This window comes from Chionomys nivalis, chromosome 21 (genome assembly GCF_950005125.1).
Source record: "Chionomys nivalis chromosome 21, mChiNiv1.1, whole genome shotgun sequence".
NCBI classification, from domain to species: Eukaryota; Metazoa; Chordata; class Mammalia; order Rodentia; family Cricetidae; genus Chionomys; species Chionomys nivalis.
The window spans coordinates 45,594,195-45,614,925 of NC_080106.1; the positions used below are offsets into that span (position 1 = coordinate 45,594,195).

Consider the following 20,731-nt stretch of genomic DNA (forward strand, 5'->3'; position numbering starts at 1 on the left):
CCTCCCACGAGTGTACAAGCAGACAGGATGAGAACCTGCTACAGTTACACCAGCCCCAGGTGGAGTGTCACGGGTGACATAGATGACACAGTAGGAGACAGAAGTGGGCAGAAAGGTGGCACAGTCCTAGGCACAATCTACCAAGGGGGCTTCTGGACTCACTGAGATGTTGGTGTAAGGTGTAAGAGAAAACAATGAGAAGTGGCTTCAAATGTTTGTCTTAAATCGCCCAAAGATAAGACTGTATTTAACTGAACAGAAGAATATTTTGCTAGCACAGTTTGGGAGATGTCAGGTTCATTCTGTATGTATTATGGTCTATTAGCCATCTAATTGGTGATGTCAAACAAACAGGCCATGGGTGTGTGTTTTCCTTTGTGTAGTCAAACAGCATATTGTTTATTGGCTCTTAATTCCTCTGGATCGCAAGCTCCATCAGATCTGGGACATTGTCTATTTTGTTCACTGCTGTATAGCCAATATCAAGCAGTATGATTTGACTAGAAAGATAAGGGACGGTTGGGAGAGTTAACTGTGTGGCACAACAGGGCAGGGTGATGGAGACTAGACAGAGGATCTGTTCAACAGTGAGATTGCTTGCCTGACTGCTACTAAGGTGAAATCTCAAGACTTTCTACAACAGGCACTCCTAGGAAGATCTGTTAAAGTGAGAAGACACACCAGCGCTGATGGCCGTTCTCTGCGTTCCAGGTCTACAGAATGAGTGCTAAGACTAGCATGGCTGCACAGAGAAACCCTGTCTCAGGGGGAAAGAGATAAAGAAGAAGAGAGAGAAGGACACTTGCAATGTTTTTGTAAACCTTTATTTTCTGTTTAAGGGACACTACCAACCCAGGCCCTTAGCTTCTGCCTCATTTTTACAAAGTAATTTGCTGGAAATATGGTAAAGGTAGAAATTAGAACCATTTGTATGAGTGAGCCATAGTTATCAGTCCAAGAACAAAATGCACACCGAAGCCTGTGTATTCAGATCTAAGAGGTTCTGGATTTTAAAAAGTGTATTTTATATGTAAAAAAAGCTTATTTAAAAAGACAGTGTTCTAATAAACAAAACTGTGTGCATCTATATCTAATCATAGGCATGTACAGGTGTGCGACACTCCAGTGGTGCAATGGGACTTGACCACTACCACACAGAGGGACAGTATGTCTCAGCTCTGCAGTCCAAACAACCTGATGTGTTGACTGTAATAAAACATGACACAAGTCAACATAGCTAGTCCTCCACCAACAATCTATCTATAAGTCAAGCGTATGGCAGAAACTCCAGGGAGCTTTTTAGTTGTACCACAGTTGAGGATTAGAACAAAGTAATTCTGGGCTGGGGATGTCGCTCACTGGTAGAACGCTTGACTAGCATATGGTCATGGGCTTAATCCCCAGTTCAAAAAGTAACCACACACACACACACATATACACACACCAAATGAAAAGACACTCAAGGAAATAAAGAGAGAAGTATAACACTTCCAACTACAAAACACCTTACTCCAGCATGGACAACTCTATGGCCCCGAATACTGCTTTTTCCAGTCATCCAACCTAACAAAATCCCCAACTGCTAGCCTATGGCTCATTCCCTTGGATGACGCCGTCCACAATCTGTAATGGTAACCGAGTCACAAGTATGGAACACTTGAGTTTCTTATGGGCAAAAGTTGACCAAAGTGGGTTATATAATGAACAACCAGCTAGAATCCACTCCCAGTCATGTGCTGTGGTACAAACACAAGACATCCTAAGATTATATTAAATCCATACGTACTTATACACACACACACACTTAGACTCACACACATTCCATAGAGACTATCACAGAAAATTTGGCTACAAGAAATTTACAATTATTTATATATTTATATACATACAGAATAAAAGATATTTGTCATTCTCACAGTCTGTAAACATCTGGGAAAATGCCCAGCAGAATTACTGTGGGCTCTTTGAAATGGTGACCGCTGGGAATCTGGGGACTGGATAGAGATTGAAGTTTATATCAGAGAGGAGTGAAGAGTTAAAGGCTCACGCAGGTATAATACATTTCACTCAACACAATCAGCTCCTTTGGCCACTCTGACGTTGTTCCCTGTCTGGAAAAAGGAATAAGCAGGAAAGCCTGTAGCCAGTCATCGCTGTGGAAGAAACTGAGCGCATGAAAGCGACTACACATCATATACGTGCTACTACCACAGGACTTAGAGAAGATTTTCAGGTCTTCAAAAACCACTCAGCATTTTCCTCCTAGGTGTGCTTCCGGCATGGCACTGGGCGTCTCAGGCACACTCTAGCGACTCACTTTAGCTTCAGGACATGCTTTCACATTTCCAAAGATGGGTTATACTGGAGGGTGTCAGTATTATTATTACTAGCTATTATTTTAAGGTGGAATCCCTCCCACTGTGAGTGGGAGACTCACAGTCATCCTGCCTCAGCCTCCCATGTGTTAAGAGCCTTAAGCATGTTGCATGTGCCATCTTGTCCAGCTCCCAAGTGTTATTATTTTTAATTTGACATAAAAATATGCTCACACCAGATGTAATGGCACACGCCATTAATTCCAGCACTTAGGAGGCAGCAACAGGTGGATATCTGTGAGTTCAGGGGCTAGCTTGATGTACATAGTGAAGTCCTGTCTCAAAATTTAAATAAAACCAAATACAAATATGATCTAATAAAAACATCATTAAAAAAAGGAAGAAAAAAAAAGAAAATAGAAGGCCTTAAAAATTCTTTGTTGAGCAGATACTACACTGCTCCGGCGGTGCCAGGCTCTGGCTGCATTTGTGGCAGCTTTAGAAGTCATGTTTACAAATAAACAGTGACACAGAAACATGCCCCATTGCTCATCGATGCCATCCTCTCATCTGTATCTTCTTCTGTGTATATGCGAATAAGAGGGACAATCATTTCCAGGGTCCATGCAGATATAAAACACTAACACCAAATGACATCTCCAAAGTACTTTAGCCTCACAGTGCTTCTGGCTAACAAAAAGAATCTTGTCATTATCTCTAAACTTTTTTAAAATCTGTATTTCTGACACAGAATGTTATATAGCCCAGGCTTTTATGAGCCATGAGGATGGGTCTAACCTCAAACTCCTGATTGCCGTTGCCTCACTTCTTCAGTTCTATGATTACAGGCATGTGCCACTAAACCCAGTAGAACTGCTAGATCAGTGGTTCTCAACCTGTGGGTCAGACCCCTTTGGGGTCCAATGGCTCTTTCAGAGGGGTCACCCAAGATCATCAGAAATATCAGATATTTACATTATGATTCATAACAGTAGAAAATTACAGTTATGGAATACAAAGAAAAATGATTTATGGTTGGAGGTCACCACAATTTGAGGAGTTGTCTTATAGCGTTGCAGTGTTAGGAAGGTGGAGAACCACTGCTCTGGGGTCTTCTGCTGAACATTCTTCCTGGCTGCCCCGTAGAACCGCCTGAATGCTGGTTGAACTTTCAAACTCTGTGTTCCGGCAAAGATTGCAGATAGTGTATGGGTTCCTTGAATGATCTCCCTCAGCTCTCATAATTTTCAAGTGTTGGATATGACATGCAAAATATGCAAATTTTTAGGTAGACCCATTGACTGTGGTTGGAAGCCGTTCCACCACCTGCTGTTGGGAGGGCAGGAGTGCTTTTCTTTTCTTGGGTTGGATTAGAGAAGGACCAGGGGAGAGAATTTGGGAGCTTTAGGGAGGCCCGCTCCTGTGTGTCCATTTTCCTCGCCAGGACTTGAAGACACAGTGATTGGCGAATCTGCAGAGAACTAGTTCATCTAGTTCAGGCTGTCCTTATGGCTGCTTCTTTCTGTGTTGTGGTTGTTCTGGTCGTGATTCTTCCACTGGATGCTTGTTCCGTTCATGGGGACCGAGGTCATGAGGCTTTTGGACTGGTGACAGCAGCAGCAGAGGCATGACTGGGGGAGGGGAAGAGAGAGGGTGTGTGAGTGACTGTCAGCCCGCTTCCCCATCGCTAGTCACACATGAAGGCTTGGGGATCACCAGTGAGGGTTCAACGCCCATGCACAACTGAGGACAGCTGGAGCTTGTCAAGGTAGAGATTAGGAGCAGAAGTTGCTTGCTTTTTGCTTTAATTGTGTTCTTCACAGCTAGGAAGAGGGACGGCTGTGCTGGTTGGAGAGGAGGCTCTTCCAGGGTACGAGATCAGCTGGGAAAGGGCCTGGTACCTACTTTCATCAGAGTGTATTCCTTATGAGGTGCTGGCATCTATCAGTACCTCCGCTGACCCTCCTGACTGCCCTGCTGTAGGGCTGTTGACACTTCTTTATAAAGGACGAGAGTGGGGTCTGAGGAGAAGAGCAGAATGGAAATTGCAAGGCAGGGCTCCCCAGACTGGACTCTTTCCTTTGGGAATGTGTTTTAGTTTCTGAGGATTTTTAACAGGAAATTTCCCTTGTCCTCTAATTAATATATAAATACACAAGCTGGGACCCATATGTGAGCCAAACTATCTTAGTCCCAGCACTTTGTGGTTTGTAGCCTTTGGGAGATCTCAAAGTCGTGGCAGTGAAGCTCCATCACCAACTCTCACCTACTTGTACCAACCTCTGAGCGATATGTCTGTCTTTGTTTAGATCATGTGTTCTGTGAGAGCAGTTACTGTTTTCCTTCTCTATGTTAAGCAATAGCCAGCTACTCATACTGCGTACTTATTGTGTGTGTGTATCTGTCTATCTGTCCATCCGTCCATCCATCCATTCACCCATCCATCTACCTACTATCTGTCTGTCTGTCTGTCTGTCTATCTATCTCTCTACTATCTCCATATCTATCATCTTGTGGTAGTTTGCATGTAATTGACTCCCATAATTCTATAATGTCATAGGGAGTGGCACTATTAGGTGTGGCTTTGCTGGAGTGGGTACGGCCTTGTGTGTCACTGTGGGGGCGGGCTTTGAAGTATCATATACCCAGGATACTACCCAAATGAGTCAGTTGACTTCCTGTTGCCAACAAGATGTAGGACACTTGGCTATTTTTCCAGCACTATCCCTGCCTCCATGTCACCACACTATAGTGGGCTGAACCTCTGAATTGTAAGTGAATCACCACAATTAAATGTTTCCCTTATAAGAGTTGCCGTGGTCATAATGTCTCTTCACAGCAATAGGAACCTAACTAAGGCACATCTATATCTATCTATCCTCTATCTGTCTTTCTGTCTGTCTGTCTGTCTGTCTACCTACCTACCTACCATCAATCATTCACACTGAGTCATACTTACTGGATGGTTACTTAGCCCATCTATTTTTCAGGTGAGGTTACTGAGTGAGCTGGAGGGGCACCAATCACACATGGATGAGACCATTAGTAAATGCTGAGTGGTGCTGTCAGGCAAGATTGGCTGCTTCCAGGGCCTGTTCCCCTTACCTCTACTATATTCTGCATAATATGTATTGTGACCTAAAGTCAAACATCTTGGTTCAAGATAACACAACCCAGTAAACGTTAGGGCTATGCTACAGTCAGTCCAGAACGGCAAATAGGCACATCAATGACAGGCTTGGGGCCCCTAAGGATGTTGGCTTGTCTGGAAGAAGATTTGAAACAAGAACACAGACTTCAAGTGAAGTCACAGCAGTACAGACAGATGTCCAGAGTAGTATGTATCCCATTTTCTTGGAGATACTATTATTTATTATTATTATATTTATTTATTTTTAAGATTTATTTTTATTTTATGTGTATGAGAGCTTGCTTGCATGCACAACACATATGTGATTGGTGTCCCAGGAGGCCAGAAGAGGGCATGGAAGCCCGGAACTGTAGCTCCAGATGGCTCTAAGCTACCATGTGAGTGCTAGGAGGGGAGTCTGAGACCTCTACAAGAGCAGTAAATGCCTTTATCTGCCGGATCACCTCTCCAACTGGGAAAAGAATGTTATCAAATACACTATTAATTGCGTTTAGTGAGAGCATTCTCAGCCACACAGCTCATGTTTGCCTAAGACTAGTTCAAGTCTAAGACAATGAAAGGTGTGGATCAGCTTTCTGTATTTCCAGCGTACGTGCTTACATTTGAGCATTCCTTTTGAAGGGAGGCACTAAACTGGCATGCGGTTAAGACAGTCCTTTTAGCTTTAACCTGTGAATATGTCACCTGAATATATACCAATCTTCTGCTTTGTTCAAGTCTGACTTTCTTTCTAGGCAGCAAGAAGTGATTTTCATTTCTTGAATGAAGAGAAACATGCCTGGTCAAAGCACGAAGAAATGGAGTGGGCTATGCCCATTGGGTGTGGGACACACTGAGCTGGTAGCCCTTAGACAGCTTGCAAAACAGTCTTACCTGGAAACAATTTTTGAATTTCTTGCTCACAAAATACAGAGCTATTGGGTTTATGCAAGAATTCATGGTTGCCAAGTTGATACCGATGTAATCCATGAGCAACAAGAAGCTAGAGCAAAAAAAAAAAAACAGTGTCATCAGAACACGCCACTTGAAAACCTGTAAGCAGCATTTGTCCCTCAGATGAGCATTTCTTGTGCCCCAAAGCCACATCTCATAGTGGCAGGTGGACATTTGTAAGAAGGGTGGCAGGCCCAATGCTGTGGTTAGTGGCAATCCCTGTGCATGGCTTTAGGAAGGGAAAAGACAGGACTCACATTTTGGGATCAGTTATGGGCTGTGTCAGCTAAAAACATATAATTAACATTACAATTTTAAGTTTCAGAGCTAGTAAGAATGCAAAGATTCTATAAATGTGGAAAGCTGGGAGACTGGTTTCCTCAGTGGGCACTCGGAATGGTACCTGAGCAGTTCACATCGGTTCTTTTCCATCTCGTCATACACAGTCTTCTTCAAAATGCGGCTTAAGTGAAGAGGGAACCAGCAGAGCGCAAAGATGACAACCAAACAGAACACGGTCTTCGCCACTTCTCGACGCTAGGGGAGAGTGCACGCAGACAAGGAGAGAGGTGAGTGCTGCCACGGGGTGGAATAGTGACACACCAGAGGGAGGAGAGAGTGGCCCCCACATACGTCTGCATTTTAGTACCCAGAGTGCAACTGTCTCATGGAAGCATCATAACCATGCCTTTGCACAGGTGCTGGGCTCATGTTGTCCTGAGGACAACAGTAGAGATCTATGCTAGAACAGCAGGTGCTGGCCAGAGTCTACACTGTGGTTGAATCTAAGTACGAGGACATGCGTGTTTGTGAGTTTAAGCATGGGAGCATGTGTGTTTGTGAGTTTAAGCATGGGAGCATGTGTGTTTGTTGAGGGCATGTGTGTTTTCGAGGAGTGCGGAGGGCTAGAGGCCACTACTTAAAGTTAATTGAAAGCTGAGTGTCCGGCAGTTGGCATGACAGCCAAGGTGACTGAACACAGCCCCCAAACGAACAAGTGTATAGAGAAAGCAGCCCATTTCTGATTTTGAAACTACTGTTGGAACTACTTTGCTTTTATTTACTCTTTATTTATTTTGTTTGAGACAGGGTCTTGCTTTGTTACCCATGCTGGTTGTGAATTCCTGGGCCCAAGAAATCTCTTTGCCTCATTATAGGCATTTGCCACTATGCCTGGGTTGAAATTTGCTTTTAATTTTAAAATTCCTTTTTAATGCCATATAGTTTCCGAAGACCTGCTTTTTGCAAACAGAAGGGCAGGGGTGGGGCTATGAGCAGCGATGGCTGGAAGCTATGGGTGCTGATGAGGCACTGACTCCAACTGAAGCTTCACCGTTCTCTGGGTCTGCTCCTGGTCTTAGCAGCCATAGGTTGGGAATTGCCTCACACCGCTGAGGTATATCACCCCACCTTCCCCCCCCACACACACACATTCAGAAGCAGAACTAGGGACATAAAATGCAAAGTGTCTCTAACTGGGGTCAATCAACACCAAACAAAGCTGACTGGAAACAGCCTGCGGGAAAATAATGCTGCCTCAATTGGAGGCTTCTAACATTAAGTTCAGGAAGCCTAAAATAAACACATGCATTTGAGGCCTTTGCTGAGACTCTCATACCAAACTGCTGCTGTGGCCCAGAGAACTGAAGCCTTTAATGCCCCACAATCACAACACCAGCAGGGGTGTGTTGTGTGGAGGAGGGACAGAGAGCATTCCACTTTGCAGGCTCTGGAAAGCTGGGTTGGTTGGTTAGTTAGTTAGTTAGTTAGTTGCTAGTTTTATTTTTTTGTTTTTGCTTGTTTATTTTTGAGACAATGTTTATTTACTATCCTTGACTGGCCTGGGGCTCACTCTGTAGAACAGGCTGGGTTCAAACTCATAGAAACCCACCCGCCTCAGTCACCCTACTGCTGGGATTGAAGACTGCACCACCCCAACTGGCCTTAAAGGGTTATTTTTGCGCTTGAAGTATCTGCAACATTCATGCCTGAACAAAGTCAGGCTACAGTTTCTCAACATAAACACTCCTGTCAGTCAAAGGTAATAGCTACCATTTGTGGGACACAGTAGACTTCACAGAGCACACATGTGCACATTCCTTCCTGAGAGTCTCATAAAAGCACATTCATATATTATTATGGCCAGTTTGCAGACAAGGGCTGAAGCTCAGGAAATCAACAGAGTGATTGAAAGGGCGCTTGTGTGTGATAATTATATGGCTAGCTTTAGGGGCTCCAGCAACAGCTTCACTGCCTTTGTTGTCATGGAATGTTCATATGTACTCTCCCCCGCCACTGAGTGTTCGTATGTACTCTCCCACTGTGACTGAGTGTTCATATGTACTTTCCCACTGTGACTGAGTGTTCGTATGTACTCTCCCCCGCCACTGAGTGTTCGTATGTACTCTTCCCTGCCACTGAATGTTCTTATGTACTCTCCATATGTGACTGAATGTTCGTATGTACTCTCCATATGTGATTGAGTGTTCATAAGTACTCTCCCCATGTTATTATATATTCGTATGTAATCTCCCCATGTTATTATGTTATATGTACTCTTCCATGTTATATGTTCGTATGTACTCTCCCATGTTATATGTTCATATGTACTCTCCCCGTGTTAATATGTTATATGTACTCTTCCATATTATTATATGTTCGTATGTACTCTCCCATGTTATATGTTCATATGTACTCTTTCTGTGTTATTATGTTATACGCACTCTTCCATGTTATTATATGTTCGTATGTACTCTCCCATGTTATATATTTGTATGTACTCTCCCCATGTTATTATATGTTCATATGTACTCTCCCCAGGTTATTATATATTTGTATGTACTCTCCCTGTGTTATTATATGTTACATGTACTCTTCCATGTTATTATATGTTATATGTGCTCTCCCATGTTATATATTCATATGTACTCTCCCCGTGTTAGTATATGTTCATATGTATTCTCCCCATGTTATTATATGTTCGTATGTACTCTCCCCATGTTATTATATATTAGTATGTACTCTCCCCATGCTATTATATGTTATATGTACTCTTCCATGTTGTTATGTGTTCGTATGTACTCTTCCATGTTGTTATATGTTCGTATGTACTCTTCCATGTTGTTATATGTTCATATGTACTCTCTCACTGCTGCCAAGCACTTGTAATTCCACTTTAACTCTATGAATCAACATAAGTGAATTATTTGCTGAGTGTGTACTAAGAACTGGACACTGTTAGGCACTTCATACACCTTTGGCAGTCTGTAAACATATTACTACATGCTTATGAGAACCTAAAAGCTTAGAGACATGAAGTAATCTGCCCAATGTCATGTGACTAGGAAGTCCATACGACTGTTCTAGCTGCTGCCGACAGGACACATTAGCTCCCATTGGCATGTCCAAATTCCTTCTGAGACTTTGGCCCTCCACGATTTCAGCTCCTTTTCTGTGTTCAGTCAGTTTTCCTATCATGAGTCTTATTTGAGGTGCTGATCTGACCAAACTGATTCCTGTTTTCCATTTCCAATTGCCTGGTGCCCATTCCATGTTCTCCCAAGGCTTCATCCTCCAACTGAGACAGCTTCTGTCCTCTGCTTTCTCCCTCACCCACTGGCAGTTTCTCCAGCTTCATTTCATACAGGCCCCGGCTTTGTATTCTAGGGCTCCTTGGACTGCCCTGCATCGATCTATTTTCTAATTGCCTGCATTTGTATTTTATTCACAACTAGACTACAAAACACACAGGGAAGATGAGCACAGGCATCTTTCTGTCCTGGAACAGCCACAAGCCCATTTCAATGTATCCATACACACATGCTCAATACACTTTTCGAGCTGACTATATTTAAGCCCAGCCTCCCAGGGCCATCTGGTGTACAGGCAGGGTTCCCACTTCCCAACAGGAATTCCTAAGGCTATATAAAGAAAACAGCTATGGGAGAACATCTTTATTTTTAGAAAATCAGCATAAATCTGTTACATAACACATGGTCATGTGCTGCTTAAAGACAGAGACATGTTCTGAAAAATGTGTAGTGAGGCAGTTTCAACACTGTGCAAACACCATAGCGTGTACTAACACACTCCTGGATGGTATTATCTACCTCACAGTAGGCTGTGTGGTTCAGCTTGTCACTCCTAGACTACACATCTGTACCACACATTACTGTGCTGGCTAGCTTAGGTAATTGTAACACACTGATGTTTGCTTATTTCAATGTATCTTAGTATGGAGAAGACACTGTAAGAAATGATGACAGTGACGGTTTTCAATCCGTTTTAATCTTACAGAAGCCAGGGTCATTTGTGCAGTTGCAGCCGATTGTGATGCTTCTATAAGCAAGTGCCTGCATTCACGGGCTTGTTCATCCCAAATGGCCTCAGCCAAGTTCCAGGAACTGTGGAGAATTACCTGCTTGAGGTGTTCACTGAGGGCAATCCGCAAGCTGCCATTCCTCCTGTTGAGCATCTCACAGGTCATGAGGGTGTAGAAGATGGCCGTGCACACCAGCGGCATGCAGAAGTAGAAGCCGAAGAGCCACCAGTCCTTCACGTCTTGGTAAAACTGTCCAGTGAGGAAAAGGGCAGACGGGCATGGGACGTAAGCGGACTGTGCAGCACCCTGCCCACGCCACCCTTTGTGCTTACAGATGCAGTCACATGTTCCCTTTTTGACAGCAGGAAAGAACTTGCAATATGCTCAATATTTACTTTTATTTTTTAGCAGTGGATTTAGGCAAGTTCTGTACTCTAAACTGCAGCACATGAAAAACATGCGTATCAAAATTATCTCCTCATCCCTACAAGGAGACTTCTGAGATCCTCATTCCAATTTCTATTACACAATGGAGGAGCTCTATCAGTACAAAGAGTCTCCTCTTGAAGTTCATAAAATGGGATCTGAGACATTTCATCTTTGAGTATTGATGAGCCTCAATGTTTTGATAAGTTCAGTGTAGTTAAAGCGTTCTCATGTAGGAACAGTGAAAGCTAACGGCGAATGGCTTATCTGTGGCTGCGGTGAGTGGACTTAACCCTTTGCCTGGTATGACTGCTATGTGACCCCAGAGTTAAGCAGCTCAGCCATCAATAACTCCACTCTCTCTCCTAATACTTGCCACCTGGAAACTACTGACCTGGAACAATGCAGCCTTTAGCTGCAATGTGTCTCTGTCGGCAAGGAGTTATACAAATCCAAATTGTTCAGTTTTCTGTCTTTTTTAAAACTTTGTTTATTTTTATTCTCTGTCTGCATCTATGTGTGAGGGTGCCAGGTCCCCTGAGAAAGCAGTCAGTACTCTGAACAGCTGAGCCATCTCTCCAGCCCCTGGTTTTCTGTCTTTTTAAAGGAGAATACAACTGAAAGTTGGATAATGATACTCAAATGCTTTACTGAATTAACCTCGAACTTGGGAAGGCATGCATGCTTTTTAACTTCCTCATGCTTTTTCTCCAGACTCTTATATTACCGAGGGTAATGTGGCCTCTTGTAATAGCTCAATATGGTCACCCTGTTCCCTAAATCCTGACAGCTTGTGGATGTGGAAAGGAACCTTTTGTGACTGTTTAAATAATCTAAAAATAGTTCCAGAAGACAAAAGTTAAGGCAAGGCTTCTTAACTGTCAAATGCCATAGACCCCCTTGGAAATCTGGTGAACATGAGGGTTCCTTCTGAGAACAATACTCTGTGTGTGTGCATGTGTGTGTATGTGTGTGTGTGTGGAGGGGGCAGAACAACCTTAGATACCATTCTTCGGGAACCATCTGCCTTGTTTGTTGAGACAGGGTCTCCCACTGGGACCTACGGCTGGCTACTTTGGCTAGGCTTCCTGGCCAAAGCCTTTGCCTTCCCAGCACTGGGTAACAAGCCTGTGCCACCATGCCCAGCTCTTTACATGGATCCTGGGGATTGAACTTTATCATTTTATCAACTGGTAAAACTCCTAGACATCAGCATTGTATTTTAAAAAGCACAAAGTTAAATGTCACAGTGGGGAAAAAAGGCACAAAGTTAACTGGTCACAAGGGAAACCAATTACATTGAAATGGAGTTATCAAAATACTGAAAATAAAATTCTGATAAAGATATGTATTCAGCAGAAAATTGCATAGCATATGGGTCCTGCTAAATAATATAATGGCTTAAAAAGCTGCCAGGCATCAAGCATTAATGCCAGCAGTGAGCGCTAACATGTCAGGACTGCGCCCACTTGCTTCTCGCTAAAAAGTCACAGCTCCCTTAAACGTCACAGCACTTTGCTAACTAGACTTCTGTTTGGTTTTGGTTTTATTTATTTATTTATTTTTTTTTTGATTTTCGAGACAGGGTTTCTCTGTAGCTTTTTGGTTCCTGTCCTGGAACTAGCTCTTGTAGACCAGGCTGGCCTCAAACTCACAGAGATCCGCCTGCCTCTGCCTCCCGAGTACTGGGATTAAAGGCATGCACCACCACCGCCAGGCTGGTTTTGGTTTTTTGAGATAGCTTTTCTCTGTGTAGCTCTGGCTGTCATGGAACTTATTCTGTAGACCAGGCTGGCTCCAACTCACAGAGATCCACCTGCCTCTTCCTCCTGAGTGCTGGGAATAAGGACATGTGCCACCACTGACAGGCTATCGTCTACCTTTAAAGTCAGAGGAACTCAGTGAAAACAAACACATTCTTTTTCCCATCCAAACTCCTAGACTCCTGAATTCAATCCCAGATGAAGTACAAACTCCCAAAGAAGTTTGTTTCTTCAGATTGTTAAACAGATCTCCCCTAGTGCACCTACTGCAGAAGGATCTCTCTCTGGAACTTAAAAAAATAAAAAAATCCAACTCTGTCCTTGTTTGCAGGCACAAACATCCTCTAAGGCTGTCCCACTCCCTCCACTCCCTCCTCCACCCACCCCACTCTTGTATCCTCTTCCCACATAACAGAGGACAAGTGGGTGTTGCCTAGAAGCAGCTGCCTGGGGGCTGGAAGGTGACACAGGACAGAGCTGGCTGCAGTAGCCCCCACACCCCCATCTCAGAGGCCTACTGAGAAAGGGGGGCACAGTTTTGTTTTGAACCTGATGTCATTAGCTAGGGACTGGAGAGGGCTTTGGGCCAGTTTAGAGCAGAGCAAAGGTGAAGAGGGGAGCTGAAAGTAGATGGGAGGTCATGTTAGAAAAATAAGTGTGTTTATTCCAGGCTTGGGACGAACTCCAAAACCTCAGCAATCTGACTTAAACCGTTATTGAACCCACGGGCACCCCTGCGGGCACTCGGCCTCCCTCATCTCAAACTCTTTAGGATGCTGCCTGCTTCATCTGGTTTATTTCCAGGGATTGGAAAGGGCCTTCTTGCAGGACCCTCCTCTGCTGCTTTTCTTTGGACAGTCTAATGCTTATGTGCTCCTCTCGATTCCAAACCCTAACCATGGGCTGTGCCACCCACTGTCTTGTTTTTCATTGGGTAAACTGGCCTAGCTAAGAAGGCAATAAGAAAAAGACTTGGATTTTTGAGGTTGCCAGTTTTCATGAGTTTTTTTTTTTTAAATTTTAAAATAAAAATGTCCAAGCAAGATAACCGATCAACTGCAAAATCATGAATTTGGTGAATTTTCCTCTTAGGAAAACATAGCTTGAGCTGTCTGTGATGTGGACCTGAGCAGGTGATGCTGGCATCAAAACACTTAACTCTCCCGCCTCGGGGGGCATGGATAACTTGCTGGTTCTGTCCTCTGTCCACCTGGAACCAGTTTTGCAAAGGGAATATGCATTCTGAACCGTGTTTCCCAGTGTGCTCAGGCAGGTGCTTAAGCTTTTCTGAACAATGCTGATGTGTTCCTGGGGGCCAGGCCTAGAGTCTGTGTCAGTATGAGCCCAGACAGCAAGGCAGCCTGTTTACAGCGAGAGAGCCCGACCTCCGGGACTCTGGGTGTCCAATTTCTTGCCGAATGTGTGTAGAGGTCAGGATCTATGGTTTGTGTGTGCTGCAGTGATTCCTCATAGGGCACGCATGCAGCTCACTTTGCTGGACAAGAGTTTTGTGACGTATGTTTAGGGTAAATAAGACTTGTGTTCAGAACTATAACTGAGCAACCCGCACGTTCTATCCGTGTCTGTAGGACGGAATGTCTGTAGTTGCGCTATGAGGGGAGAGCGGGAGAGGACACAGCTGCTCTATTTAAGAGGCTTCACAAGGCCAACATTGTCTTCCTGACAGCTGAGGACAGTGAAGGACGGAGCCTCCCTGACCAGCTAATTCATTTGGGACTTTAGCATGTCTTTATAATGTTGACCTGGATATGGTGGGTGAACTGGGCTCAGTACCTCCATGAACTTGGTCGTGGCGTTGAGCATGCAGGTTCGATACTGCTCACCCCGGTATTCGAATGGTACCATGACGAAGCCGATGGCCTCTGGGATGGCCAGGATAAAGGACAGGACCCAGATGGAGACAATTTCAATGGCGGTAATCAAGGGGATCCCAATTCCTTGAACACGACTCCACGAGGCCACTGCTCTGTACCTGAATAGGAGGAGGGGGAGAGAGGAGGGGAAGGGGGAAGGAAGAGGGGTAAATCAAGTTAGTATAGTTTCAACTAATTTTGACTGGAAGGTGCCTCCCCTTGGCAGAAGAATGCCATTGGCTTTCGGGTGTTTTCTTTGAGCCTTGATGTGAAATAAAACAAAACAAAGCAAAAGCAGTTTACCCATCATGGCAGGGCTGTCCGAAATCTATAAAGAATGAAGATTAAGGAGTGCTATAAAATAGGCATCTGGATATGATGTGGATGCAGTAACCATGAGCACGTAGCAGCTATGGGACTCCTTCATGAGGTCTTCACAGAACTGGGCCCTTCGGCAGTTCATCATGGTGGGGCTGGTGCCCACCCCCTTCCTGAATAACTGTCATTGGCATTAATGGTAGTACTGGGAGGCAGTGTCTTTTTCTTCAGTACTGTGGCCACTGGCAAGTTGTTTATGTTCCAGTAAAATAACCATCTACCCATACTCGTAAGTAACCTAGTTAAACTGAGGGTTAGGTGGGAGACAGGACTAGTCGGGAGAAGGGGCTCAGAGAGAGGAGACCAGAGAGGGTAATGGGGCTGAATATAATCATAATACATTGCATATAAGTATGAAATTGTCAATAAAGCAGTAAGTAAGCAAATAATGGCAAAAGTGAAAAGAAAACTTTGGCATACTTAGAAAGAGACACCAGTCTGTGGGTGTGCCCGTGAGCTGTACGCTGAGGACCAGGAGGAGAGCAGGGTAGTGAAACCTTCGAGGGCTTTCTATAGCAATATGTATACACACACACACACACACACACAATGCATATTCCAGACAGTTCCAAGCTATCCTGGAACTCACTTTGTAGGCCAGGTTGGCCTTGAACTCACAGAGATCTGCCTGCCTCAGACTCCTGAGTGTTGGGCTTGAAGACATGGGCCACCGCTGTCGGGTTCTCTTTATTAACAAAACTTGAAAGATTATTAATGAAATGTGTGATTCTTGAGTGAATCATCACCACACATATTCCATAGTTCCTCCCTTCCTTTGTCTTCAAGATATTATTAGAGTGGGCTTTACCAGGCATCAGGCTCAACAAATACCATTTTTGCAAGTACTAAATGATTGTTAAGTATCTCACATTTTAGCTCTGTTCCAGGGAATATGAAAGTGAGTTACAAACCCTTCATTCCTAACCTTCAGACTAACAACCTAAGAGAAAATAATAGTTCATACAGATGATAGAGCATAAGGGTAAATGAAGAAGAAATAAAATATAAATAACTCTCTGATATTAAGAAATCATGCTTATTGGGGCTGGAGAGATGGCTCAGTGGTTAAGAGCACTGACTGCTCTTCCAGAGGACCTGGGATCCATTCCCAGCACCCACATGGCAGCTCACAGCTTTCTGTGACTCCAGTTCCAGGGGACCCAACACACCTATGCACATAAGATAAAAACAAACAATTAAAAGGAAATCATGCCTATTTTAGTTTTTATTTCAATATTTTGGTGTGTGTATGAATTGAGACAGTGTCACGCGTAGCCCACGATGTAGAATTCACATTTCCTAGGGTGACCTTGAACTCCTGACCCTCTTGCCTCTACTTCCCTAGTGCTGGGATTATAGATGTGTGCCACTTGCCTGGCTATTTAATTTTTTTAATGATAGCAACCACCTTTAAATGTCTGGCTTGGAAAGTCCATGCTCTTTGACTTGATCTGATGGCCCGATGGTAACTGCTGTCAGACTTACTACAAAGAAAAGACCTGGGACATAGCATGATCTTTTTTATTTTTATTTTTTTGTGGCATGGTGTTTTTGTGGTCTCATTCTCGACATTTTCCCTCCTGCTGTAATGGAAAATAAACATTTTATTTTTATAGCATTCATTGAATAGTGCAGGAGAAGGCTGTAAAACAAACCAAAGCATCGGAGACAGATGCACTTGGGTTTGCAGGACCTGAGATTGACTGCTGAAGATTAACCAGTGAGTCAAGGCAGTGTACAAGACCTCCAATTTCACCAAAATGAGGTTTTCGCCATTTATATTTAGTTCACCATTTCAGTGTGTCTACACAGGATTTATCTGTGAAACCCAGCTCCTGAGAATAATAATGCCTAATCTTTTCTGAGATTTGCTTAGAGATTAGAACCTATAAACTTCTGTATGTCATGATGACACCACAGGACACATGTGGAGCCCACTTGGCTGGAGAAATATTTTTGCAGGATATTTTCAGGGTGAGTAAGATTTATGTGCATAAGAATATCTGGGAAGAGGCCAGGTCAGTTGAGAATGGGATAAAATGCAGCTATACGAAGAGGCATGAGAACCCTCTCATAGTTCGGCAGAAAGTCATCCTAAATTCATGGTTCTTTTTAGTACGATAAAGTTTGGTGCCTATTTTGATTTCCCATTCTATTTGCCTCTCTTTGTGGCTTATTGATCTGGCAGCCTGATGTTCAGTAAAAGCTGGAGTGGAGACAGGATGTCTGTGTCCAAAGACTGCCAGCTGAGGTGATTTAAATAAAACACCCTTTCTCTCAAGAGCAGAAGAAGCTGGGTTTCTTAGCTGGTATCTCCAGAAGAAGATGGTAAGACAACATGATGACTATGTTTACAAATCAGCATCATTGCATACTGTATCATGAGTAAATCTGACTGACACACACACACATCCATAATCTGATATAGATTTTTTTACATGCATAGAAGTAATTTTTAGCATCTAGTCACTAAACAACTCATAACCAGTCTCGTCCTTTTTTACTCACATCACAAAGAACTAGATTATTTTCCATTTGTTATCACATGAATCTTGATAACATCTTTGTGAGATTTAAAAAATGACTATAAAGCAAATAGAAAAAACAGCTTGTGGTGATGTACATGGGAGGCTGTGGAAAATAAGAAACCTTAAATGTTCCAGTGTTGATTTTTTTCTTGGAAGTTTATTATAGCATGTGTCTGTGTGGACACACACACACACACACACACACAACCTTTTCTTACTGCTGAACAGCTTTTAGTTTAGTTGATTGTGTGTGTGAAAGGTGTTTTCAGGTGTCATATTCTGCCATCATTGTCACCACTGACTGATATTCCCACGTGAAACGTTCCATCACTTGGCTTCCTCACACGCTCCAGGTCAGTCCTCATCTCCTTAGCTGGGTCCATTCCAGCCCCAAATCTTTAGCAGTGGATTTGCTAGACCCCAGTCCTCGGAACACCTCCATCCCACGGAATTATCATCATTTAAACCAAATATGTTGATAATGACCAAATTTATAGCTCTAGCCTCGAACCCAACTCACACTGTGAATTTGAACAGGTAGTTATCAACTTGAGAGTTCTACTGGGCATCTAGTGAGCACCCAAACATTCCAAAGCATCCCCTTGACCAGTTCTTACCACCTTGCCCCCAAAGCTTGCTTCTCTCCTCTTCCAGCACACACTCAGTCTTTTTTGTAAATCTTTTCACATCTGTCTTCGAAGGTGCCCACTTCTAGCATGGTGCAACACACTTTAATCCCAGCACTCAGAAGGCAGAGGCAGAGGTCGGAGGATCACTGTGAGTCCAAGATCAGCCTGGCCTACATATCAAGTTTCAGGACAGCAGGGTTACACAGAGAGACTTTGTCTCAAAAAACAAACAACAAGCAAATAAACATAAAAAACTCCCCAAAAACCAATACCCCCAAACCAAACTAAAACAAAAACTCACAAAAAGGAGTGCTCACTTTCCCCCTCACCCATCATCATGCTGCCTAAATAGTTTCGATAGTTTCCTAACTGGTGTCTGGACCCGTCTTGCCCTGCCACAGCCTTCCTTGGACACAGCAATGGAGATGAACCTACTAAGTAGGGCACGCTTTGTTCCCACCTGCCTCGACTGCTCTCCTTTCAGTGACATGCACGAGGCACCCGCACATTTCCTTGCTCTCTTCCTTCAGGTCTTTACTCAGGAGTAGCTTTTGTTTGTTTGTTTTTGAGACAGGGTTTCTTTGTGTAACAGTCCTGGCTATCCTGGAACTAGCTCCTGTGGACCAGGCTGACCCTAGTTTAAAAGACTACTCACAGAGATCCGCCTGCCTCTGCCTCCTGAGTGCTGGGGTTAAAGGTGTGCGCCACCACTGCCGGACACTCAGTTGGTTTTTAAAAACATTTTTAAAAATTTAAATTTAGGTTTCACTGTGCATCCAAGACTGGACTGAAACAAACTATTTAGCCACAGGTGGGCTTGGATTTGTGGTTCCCTATATTATTGTCCCAGGTGCTGGGACCAGATCTGTTGAGCTGGGGCTCACCTGACATTTTATGAAACCCCTACTTCAAACTTCGGAGTCCTCTTCCTGTTCCATTTACATTTGTCTGTTTTCCCCATAGTGCTTACCACTATGGGAAAAACCAAAAGTTACTTCTTTACATATTTGTTGATTGTCTGAGCCAGCCCTCCATCTAGACAACTATTGCCATACAGGGCACTTTGAGTGTTTCCCGTATGAAGCGACAGGTACCAGACAGATACCTGCTGAGTCAAGTGTCTTCTCCCATCCTTGCTGTGTCCTTCCCCCGTACCGCGCGCTGTTTTACTTTGTTGGACAAAGCACTTTATGTTATGAACAGTTTGCTGCTTGTCAGGCTAGTCCTGGATTAGGTAACACATACAAAAGCTAATCCTTTCTCCTTTTCTTTCAAAGCATAGAATCAAATCATTTTAAAACAAGGATGGACCTCTGGGCTGTTCAATATTGCCTTTGTATTCAAGATGGGAACCCTAAGCACTGGAAAGGCAAGGGGTGGGTGTGGCCACACCCAAGCCAGTCTCCAGGGAATGGGGAGCCTGGGACAGGATGTGTGTCTGCTGACGCCCTGACATGTGGCATGTCACAATAAAAGGGTAGACCATCTTTTATGTAGGTGAAGTTGTTTGTCATATTTAGCGTATGCTTATACGTCAATTTATAAATGTTTAAAAGACCAGAAACAGTTCTTTCTTTCTTATTATTTTTTTCAAAATAGGGTCTCTCAGTGTAGCCCTGACAGTTCTGGAACTCTCTGCGTAGAACGGTGGCCTCGAACTCTCTGTGTAGACCAGGCTGGCTTCAAACTCACAGAGATCTACCTTAGATCCGCCTGCCTCTGCCTCCCGAGTGCTAGGATTAAAGGTGTGCGCCACCACTGCCTGGCCATTGCTATTACTATAAGCACAGTTTGAATCAGTTATAACTGTATTTTTGCCCTGTTTATATGAAAAAACTCTCTCCCATAGGCACATGGCACTTATCAGTTTAACGGCTGCACAAGGTGAAACGGTATTGTTCCCATTTCCGTCGGTCTTTTGTGCGTCATGTCTAGTGTGTCACAGGGGTGAAGACCACATTTGTACACATATTTTTCTTCATTGTGAGCAACTTTCCTGGATGAATTATTAGGAGTAAGGTCGCTAAGTCAAGGCAACGGGAGGCAGCTCAAACACACTTGTTCTGGGGATAAAGTCTCCTTGTGCAGTGCAGCTGGGCCTGTACCTTACTGTGTAGCTCGCTCCAGTGTCTGCAATCCTCCTGCCTCGGTCTCCCAAGCACCTGGATGATGGCTGTGCTTCAGCATGCTGGCTCATGTGGTAGAAAAAGCATTGTCTAGTAAGTGCCTGTTGATAACAGCTTGCTCACACTGGAACATACTGGGTTTTCCTCAGTTTTGCTGCTTCTGTAATGGGTACATCCACCTTTGCTCCTGTCTGTCTAATTGAGAGCAAGTTGTCATTTGTGGTGGTTACTCTGATTTATAGCCTCACACGAAGGACAAACTGCCATACAGAGGGCTGGAGGGAGAA

The 20,731-nt window shown here is 43.8% G+C and overlaps 1 protein-coding gene across 2 annotated transcripts in view; it reads right to left on the minus strand.

Moving 5' to 3' along the window:
- Positions 1-836: 836 nt before the first annotated feature.
- Positions 837-20,731, minus strand: part of Ednra (endothelin receptor type A) — a 65,369-nt gene continuing 45,474 nt past the window's right edge. The window contains exons 4-8 of one of the 2 annotated variants that reach the window (XM_057753878.1): positions 14,704-14,902; positions 10,817-10,969; positions 6,803-6,936; positions 6,340-6,448; positions 837-3,946 (exon numbers count right to left, since the gene is read on the minus strand). In XM_057753878.1, the coding sequence (XP_057609861.1) occupies positions 3,806-3,946; positions 6,340-6,448; positions 6,803-6,936; positions 10,817-10,969; positions 14,704-14,902 (736 nt within the window). In that variant the 3' untranslated portion in view covers positions 837-3,805. The remainder of the gene's footprint in view (positions 3,947-6,339; positions 6,449-6,802; positions 6,937-10,816; positions 10,970-14,703; positions 14,903-20,731) is intronic. The other variant, XM_057753879.1, reaches the window with a different exon arrangement.